Source organism: Nicotiana tabacum, chromosome 1 (assembly GCF_000715075.1).
Source record: "Nicotiana tabacum cultivar K326 chromosome 1, ASM71507v2, whole genome shotgun sequence".
NCBI classification, from domain to species: domain Eukaryota; kingdom Viridiplantae; phylum Streptophyta; class Magnoliopsida; order Solanales; family Solanaceae; genus Nicotiana; species Nicotiana tabacum.
In genome coordinates this window covers 134,871,379-134,880,243 of record NC_134080.1, presented here as the reverse complement: position 1 = coordinate 134,880,243, position 8,865 = coordinate 134,871,379, and the positions used below count along the sequence as shown (strand labels likewise).

General features: G+C 33.6%; 1 protein-coding gene across 1 annotated transcript; it reads right to left on the bottom strand.

Moving 5' to 3' along the window:
• Positions 1–223: 223 nt before the first annotated feature.
• Positions 224–5,864, bottom strand: LOC107824767 (pollen receptor-like kinase 4). Its single transcript, XM_016651578.2, has 4 exons — positions 4,898–5,864; positions 2,293–2,889; positions 1,350–1,677; positions 224–726 (listed from the first exon to the last, which is right to left on the bottom strand). The coding sequence occupies exons 1-4, from the start codon at positions 5,553–5,555 to the stop codon at positions 375–377; spliced, it is 1,935 nt and encodes a 644-aa protein (XP_016507064.2). The 5' UTR covers positions 5,556–5,864; the 3' UTR covers positions 224–374.
• Positions 5,865–8,865: the final 3,001 nt, after the last annotated feature.

Genomic DNA, 8,865 nt, shown 5'->3' with positions numbered 1-8,865 from the left:
GATTGATTGATATACGTACCAAAAGTAAAGTAGATCATTCTCTAACCCAAGGAAAGAACAAATATATATATATATATATATATATATATATATATATATATATATATATATATATATATATATATATATATATATATATCTTTTATTTATTGAGAAATAAAACTCATACAAAGTATCCATATATAATTCCAATAGAAATAAAAGAAAGCTGCATCGTGAAGGCATGAGATTTGAGCTTCCTTTAATTTCACATATCTACCATTAATAAAAAAGAAAATGATTTTGTTTTTACACAAAATTCTACCTTTCATAACTCCTTGAATTATAAATATGTATATATGTGTATATTTCATTCTCGAATTAAAGCAAATTGTTTAACCCTTGTTAGTAAAGGAGAAATCCTCATCACTGATGGCTTTAGACGAAGAGTAATTAATTTCTCCTTCACTTGCATAATTAGAAGAATATTCAGTATCCCTTTCTTTTAATTCTTCAATCTTCTCTAGGGCTTCCCTCAAATCCCATCTCCTTCCAACATCCATTTCACAACAGCACATTCCAATCTTCAAGAGCTTAAGCATTTCTCCTTCGCTATTGTGTTTGGTTTTTGTATTCATGTCCTTATCGAAAACCTCGCCTGTCCACTCTTCTCTCACCACTGAGTTCACCCATGCTGCCAAGTCTGCATTTGCTCCTTTCCCTTGTTTCAGATAATTTGCTGGGAACCTGTTATTAAGGACATAATTAACATGATGGATGCTATTCAGATTTGATGGTGAATCAGGTCATAACTGCAAGTAATTGCTCCCAAAAAGTAGAACTAGTTACATGAAAAACAAGTGCTAACAACATGCTAGAACAAGTTTAGCTACAATGATAGCGTAACAATTATTTAAAATGTCGATGTATATAAGTTAAGTCTTAATTATAATTTATTATCCGTTGTTCCAAAAAACATCTAACTTATTATAAATGAGGTGAGAGCCTCATTCATTTGGTACAGGGACTAAATTATCCCGGAATTATAATCCCTAGACTAACATGCGAGGTAGGATAAAGTAATCCCAAGTTTGCTGAGATAACGTGTGATAAGATGCATGGGATATCCTGGATTAAGGCTGTGATTAAATTTATACCGTGTTTGGTTAATTGGCAGTATAAATTTAATCCCACGTCTTATCCCACGTTTCAAATGACCTTATCCCTCATATGATACGGGTATTCGACAAAATTATTACTATCCTCTTGAATTCTTGGAGTAGTAAAGTTATAACTAAAAAAATAAATATGTTCTTGATTTTCTAAAATTCCAAATATTCATATTAACCAAAATGGACCTGGAATAGTACCTGCCAGTTAGTAGCTCGAGGATGAGGATGCCAAGGCTCCAGACATCAGTCTTCCTAGTAAGACGTTCGTTTTGCATGTACTCTGGTGATTTGTAGGCGACCATGAACTGTTTGGCATGGTCCTTATTGATGACTGGCACAAGTGCATAGTCTGCTAGAAGTGGCTCAAAGCTGTGGTCTAATACAACATTGGAGGATTTAAGATGCCCATGTGGGAGTGTCAATGTAGGAAGCTCCTTGTAGAGGTAAGCCAACCCCCTTGCTATTCCTTTTATGATCTTTAAACGACTTGGCCAATCAAGACTTGGTTGCTTAGGACCTCTTTTCCCTGATATCAACAACATTCAATATATAATTGGTTCAATATCAAAATTAGTGAGTTTAACTCTAGACGCTAGCTAGTAATGTAAAAGAAGTTTTACAAGTACTGTCACATCATGTAATTAAAGATAACTTTAAATAATCGCTCGTAAAATTGCGCTTGAAAAATAAGACAAATCTATCTGCTACAATAGGTTAAAGTACAAGTTAGACAATGTAATTGTTTTTTTACATAGTTATTGCATATAAGTTAAATTCAATTAGAATTCAACTTAACTGACACTACTATTAAATTATCAGTGTATTTATATAACATACTATAACATGTGCAATTGCCTTAATTTCTAGGTTAATAAATCAAATTATTATGAAAGGTTACAAATAGTTATCTTTTAGGTAATTTAATTGTGTAGAAATTCTTTTACACTGTTACATAAAAATAAAAGTACTTTTTACAATTTAATTCAAATACTTCAATTTCTTCATAAATGGAGAAAGTCAAGCGCTTATCTGCACTCGATATTTACATTATAACTAAGTGATATACAATATTCTCACTAACTTGTAACCACTATAATTAAATTGCTTGATTTTGTATAAAATCATTTTAACCGAAACTTACCATATAGTTGACTAGCCAAGCTGCCGTTTTCAGCAAAGTCAGTGACCAAAAGCTTTTCTTCCCTTGTATAATAGAAAGCGACAAGAGGAAGGATATTAGGATGTGACAACTTGCCAAGCCTTCTCATATGTACATGAAAATCTTCTTTACCCATATTACTCATTTGTCTAAATCTCCTCACAGCTATAGGTTTCCCAATATTAAGGTCTGCTTTATAAGTAGATCCAAAGCTTCCACTTCCCAAAACCTCAGCTGGTGCTCTAAGAAGATCTTCTAAATCAAACTTTTCTCTATCCCTTCTCACAAAATACAACTTTCCCTTTTCACTTCTTCCATACTTGTCTTCTCTCAAAGGACGTTTCTTTGGTTCTGATTTGTTTAGATTTTTCACTGATGATTTTTCATACTGAGACGGTCTTTTCCTTTGCCTACGGAGAAGAAAGAGAGCAATGATAATGGCTGCTAAGAGTAATCCACCAATGACTGCTAGGATTATGGCCACTATTGGGATTCCTTTCTTATTCTTTGAAGCATTGCCTTGTTCCTCCCTTGAAGCTGGACATGCTGGCATTGGCTTACCACATAGGTTCACATTTCCTGTTTGAAACCACACAATAATGAACTCCGAAAGTTTTACATATATTATACAAAATTATATAAAAATTATAATGCATGAATGTTGTAACTGGAATTTATAATATCTGGATTATTTAGTACTTATGAATCATTTGGTTCATAGCATTAAAAATGAGATATATGAAGTATAATCTAAAAATACATGTTTGATTTTAAGCTACATAAACTTAAATAAACTTTTCTTTTCAATTTTAACTTTAACCCTTCTTAATAATCCTCAGAAAAGGACTTTGTCGGTGTTGGAAAACTAATTCAAAGTTGTAGTAGGAGACCAAAATTGTTTAGTATTTGATATTTGCTTGTTTATTTAATTCATGTCTAAATAGGATTTGTAGTCAAATTATAGAGAAATAAATTTTCTTGTTTCTAGTTAAAATAGGCTTCTCACTATAATAAATAGATGTGCTACTAGTTATTTTAATGTGTTAAGACGTGTGAAGAATTGTAGAGAAATTTAAAATAAAATATTTTCCTTCAGTCGATCAGAAGAAACATTTAGTCATTTTAAGTACTTTTTTTTTTATTTTATAAAAAGATAACTAATAGTTGAATTATTATCCCACGTTGGATGTGGTATTGTATAGGCATGATAAAATTTGTACTCCGAAAGCAATAGGTACCAGGCATTTAAAGAATAGATGCCCTTAGAAAAATATTTGTACATGTCCAAATTTAAACATAACATAATTGGGGCATACAAATATGTAAAAATCTTGTTTGAAGCTCTCAAGCGTGATTTCTAGCGAGAGGACACCAATAAACTACGATATCATGTTAGATTTTTGGCACTAACTAAATTGGTGAACTAGAAAAAGTCAAATATTTGAGGGTGATTTTAGCTTCAACTGAAACAAAAGTGCAAACATGTAGTCTGCCAGGGGATAAATATTAAATTGCCACGTCTATATAAATGACGAGAGAATAGATTACCACATAAATAAATATATTTGAGGATATATGAGAGCTAAAGAAATCAAGAGGGTATCAATATTTGACTTCACCTAATTAGAACGTGCATGCCATTTATATCCATCCCGTGATCCGGTTTGCCTACATCACTCTAATCTTTCTCACCATCTTTCTTCCTCTCTCGGATTATTTATTAAATGCCATTTGGTTTTATATGAATATTTATAACATCAATGTAATATAACATATTATCATAGATTATTTATTTAGATTATTATTTAATACTATTAAACAAAACTATTTATAATTATCTTTTAAGTGACTTAATTGTGTAAATACTTTTTACATTATCAAACTTCGCACATCTTGCGAGAGCGTAAAATAATGTCATTGAAAGTAAACGACGATAATAATGATTGGGAGTCGTTGTGATTCTTTACGAGATCCTTTTAGCTTCTAGGCCAAGAAAAACTAGACAAAGAAACATTAAAGGGAAAGCTCAAAATGACATGCTTTATTTTTGAGATTATAATTTTACTTTATATTGGGAGTTATTTGTAGATATATTTTGATTAATTTGATAGTCTAAATTTTCTTCGCATTACTGGTTTACGTAAATTAAACTCTTTTCAATAATATTTTTTACCATCATCTTCTTTAATTTTAAAGTTTTGAATAACCAATTACTCTGTTCAGTAAACTTTTCGAAAACAACAATATTTCTTTCTTATCTACTTCTTCTAGTTAGTTACTATCTTTTTAATCAAATTTTGTTCATTGCTCTTTACTAGAGGGGCCAATCATCTTTCGCGACTCACATTAGTTGGAAAATATCAAAATTTGTATCTCTCGTTTTGCACTTGATACATAAGTTATTAAAACAATTTCCATTAACATTATTACCTTAATTATATTATCATGAGTTTGTTTTTGTTATTGATTAAATTTGAGCTATAAGCCCATAACAAGGTCAACAAAATTGACAGTGCAAAAATCTTTATACTATATAACTTAACCTAAAACAAAACCAAGAATATTTTTGTCTTTAAGAAACACTAACCTGCAAATGAGCTTAAGCTTTGACTGCTAAGTTGAGCTGGTATTGGACCTTCAAGCCTATTATTTGCAACATTTAATTGGAAAACCTGCTGAGTAAATGCCGGTATGCTACCATCAAACTGGTTATCCTGTAGTTGCAACTCTACAAGTTTCGGAATTCCCAATAACGACGTCGGAATCTTGCCGGTAAACCTATTATTCGCCAAAAAAATTCTCCTAATTGACTTCATTCCGGCAAAGGCATCGTCAGGCAACTCACCGGAAAACCGGTTATTCGACAAGTAGACGCCTCTGAGTCCTCCAATTTTCTTCACGTCCGGAAATGGCCCTTCAAAGTTATTGTTCATGACACTTATGGTACGTAAAGAAGTCAATTGGGAAAGTGTGTCGATGTCAAGAGTCCCTGATAATCCCATGGATTCTAGTTGGAGACCGGTGAATTTTCCGTTGTAGCAAATCAATCCCTTCCAATTGGAAAAGTTGCCTTTGCAAAGTTGCACCTTTGAATCCCAGTTTCCAAGTGATGAGGTGGCGTTTTCTAGCGAAGACTTGAACTTCAGGAGGATAGTGGATTCAGGTTCTTGTCCTGACGATGATGATAATATCATCGCGAGGAGAACGATCAGGAAGTAGTGATGGTTTCTTGCTGAAGAAGCCATCGTTTTTTAAGATGTCTTCACGGGGTTTATCTTATTAGTTGGTTTTTTTTTTGCAACAATATATATCTCGCTATGATATGAATAGACAAACGTCAATCAAACCCTGAATCCCATCTTCTTTTAATTTCTCTCAGAAAAAAAGGAAGTTATAATTGGTAGTGATGTTCAAGTTTTGTGTATGCTTGAAGACTTATTCGGAAACCATAACTTTGATCTTGTTGTTGAATCGTGCATATAGGGTTAGGTTCAATAAAATAAAACGAGAGAGAGAATGATAGTAGAAGGGGACAAAGGGTGGTGGTGAGATTGACTAAATCATTAGCTGTTTAATTAAGCCGGCTGGCTGTATTGGTATACTTGTTCCTATATAGAGTTTGTCGTGGGTAGGAGGTTGACTAATAGGGTAGCGATCCATAAGAGGAATTATTCTTTCATGCTCTCGCTAATGAAAACCATTAACCTTTCCCCGCGACGTGGTGCAACTCCATTTAATCAAATTAGTTATTCAGTGCAATTTCAACCTAATCTATTGCTATCACAAAACTTATACCAGATCATAAACTAAGATGAAATTAAAATTCAATAATCAGGTAAAGTAGCCCTAGTTTGCCCTTTCATTTACACATTTCCATTGTAAGAGTTCTCCAAAAGGTTTTGCGCAATTATTCATTTACATCTTTCAGCTTGCTATATTTAACTTTTCCATGTGATCGTCGGATCCAACGGAAGAGCCACAAAAACAACGAAAATTGGTCACACGTGTTTCTTTCAATCTCCGGTCCCAATCTTCACTAGTTTATGGGTTTCACTATGCGTTACTTTGTCAGTATACAAAGGCCAACCACATATTGACGAAAGTTGACTAGTAGTATAATTCACCGTTAAAAATAAAAGCATATGATACAGGTTATAGCTTGCAGTCCAGTAGACTTTAGCAGTTTCGAGACCCCAAGATTCTGAAAAGGTTCTCGCAAGTCTCGACAAGCTCAAGTTCACATGCTAAGGATCGACAGGGAGAAAGAAAAGAAATCGTCCCATAAACTGATTTTTTCTAATTTCTTGTTTAATGAAATGGGGAGACACCAGGTATGCTCAAACCAGTGTTTTTTAAAAATAAATAAATGAATAAAACCAGCCCTCGAGGTGGTTGAAATTTATTCAACCAGAAACATACTCCCTCCGTTTCATATTACATGAGGTAGTTTGACTCGGCACAGAGTTTAAAAAAAAAAAAGAAGACTTTTAAAACTTGTGGTCTTAAAAGCTTAGGGTAAAAAGTTTGTGTGGTCATGACATTTGTGTGGTCATGACATTTGTGTGGCTATAAAAGCTTCTCATTAAGGGTAAATGGGTAAAATGAAAGAGTTTAAAGTTGAATTATTTCCAAATTTAGAAATGTGTCATTTATTTTGGAACAGACTAAAAAGGAAAGTACCTCATCTAATATGAAACAGAGGGAGTATATAGATTGAGACCCGCAAGGTGGCGGGTGTTGAGATTTTCAGAAATATTCTCCAAGATCCTCTCTCCCTATATGTAGAGATCTTTTTGTCACGACACGATAACCAAGTCGTAATCGGCACTCGGTGCCTTAACTTGACGGAGCGAACCATCTTGGATTTTCTATTCTGTTCTATTTCTGTTATGCAATGCATCTCAACACAATTCGAGATGATTTAAAGTAAATACTTTTCTGTATCTTCAAATAAAATAATATTCTGGAAAAAAAATTCATTCTGTTATCTTGAATACATTGAAAAAAATAATGTAACGCAAAGTGGACACCCATGAGTCTGTTCTGACTCTGTCAATGAAGCCTCTAAAAAATACTGAAATAATAAGACAATTCTGGAATCAACGAAATTCACGAACTAAAATGGAGCTCACCAAATCTTGTGATAATGGGAGGAGAATATCCTAGCGCATAGCTTGCTTACCTACAAAATATGTGCCTATATTGACATGTGTCAATGTAGGTTTCCATGAAGAGAACGTCAGTACACCATAATGGTACTCGGTAAGTAAAGCAATCCTCCCACTAAAGCTGGAATGAGACTCTGAAAAAAGTTTGTATGCATGATAAAGAAAATTCTAAAAGCTTCTAATAAAGAGGTGAAACAGGCAACTCATATATCTATTGTAAAATTCTTTTTGATGTCATTCATGAAAATTCTGTTTCTTTTTTTTTTCTCTTCTATTTTGAAAAAAAGAATTCAAGTAGATAAATATATAAACTTTCTCGGACAATCCTTGTAAATTTTCTAAAGCATTTCTTTTCTTTTCTTTTCTGGGGAGTTCCATTAATTCTGACATTCTTTATGATTCTGATTCTGAAAATGTCACCATATGCTCGGTACGGTGGACAATCCCAGCCCGATCGCCTAGACCCCATTCCTGTGGTGCCTCATAGTTCAAGGTTCTAGCATGCTCGCGTTCTTGTGCCTTACCAGGGAACTTCTATCATAGTGCCCGATCCAACGGTACACTAATCTCCTACTCTGGCACGAGTAGTTTCGGGGTAACATAAACCACTAAAGGCTATGAACCCTTCTCAGAGATCTAAGGAAACTCCCAAAATATTCTTTTGAGTGATTCTTGTATCACAAAAATTTAAAAAGTGATATATCTCCATAGTTCTCATCAAAACAGTTCCATAAAATTATGTAAAAGAATTTCAATAGTTTATGCATTACAGAAATATATGCAAGTCATGGATGCATGAGCCATGATTTAAGGACCAACATACTATTCTTGAGTTATTAACCATGATAATCATATAAGATCTTGTTATAATTCTAAAGGATAATGTGAGTCCACTCATTCCATTCAGAGCCCACATTAACCTCCTATACAGTCCAATAAATACTTATGTCATTATCTTTGTGAGAAGACAACTTTAGTAAAAGCATTATCTCTACTATAACTACCCGACCAATCATTTTGCTTTCTAGAACCCCATTCTCCTAAATAAGACTCCCCATAGGTACTTTTCCTGTTTTATGACTTGCGGGGATGGTTAATTCGGAATTGAGAAGGGTTCGGGTTAAAATCTAAACACTTGGTTCCTTACGGTTGGCAAAAAGGGCTATGTTTGACTTTGGTCAACATTTTGAGTAAACGACCTCAGAATCGGGATTTGACGGTTCTAATAGGTTCATATGATGATTTCGGACTTGGGCATATATTCAGATCGGGTTTTGGATAACCCGGAAGCATTTCGGCGCCTAAAGGTGAAAGTTGGCTCTTTGAAGGTTTTAAAGTTCTTTAAATTTGGTTTGGAGTAGGTTTTGGTGTTATCGAGGTCCAATTG

Coding starts and splice junctions, on each gene's coding strand:
- LOC107824767 (XM_016651578.2), bottom strand. CDS start 5,555: ATGGCTTCTTCAGCAAGAAACCATCACTACTTCCTGATCGTTCTCCTC. Junction 2,890..4,897: donor AAGCTTAAGCTCATTTGCAG/GTTAGTGTTTCT, acceptor GGTTTCAAACAG/GAAATGTGAACCTATGTGGT. Junction 1,678..2,292: donor CTTGGCTAGTCAACTATATG/GTAAGTTTCGGT, acceptor TGTTGATATCAG/GGAAAAGAGGTCCTAAGCAA.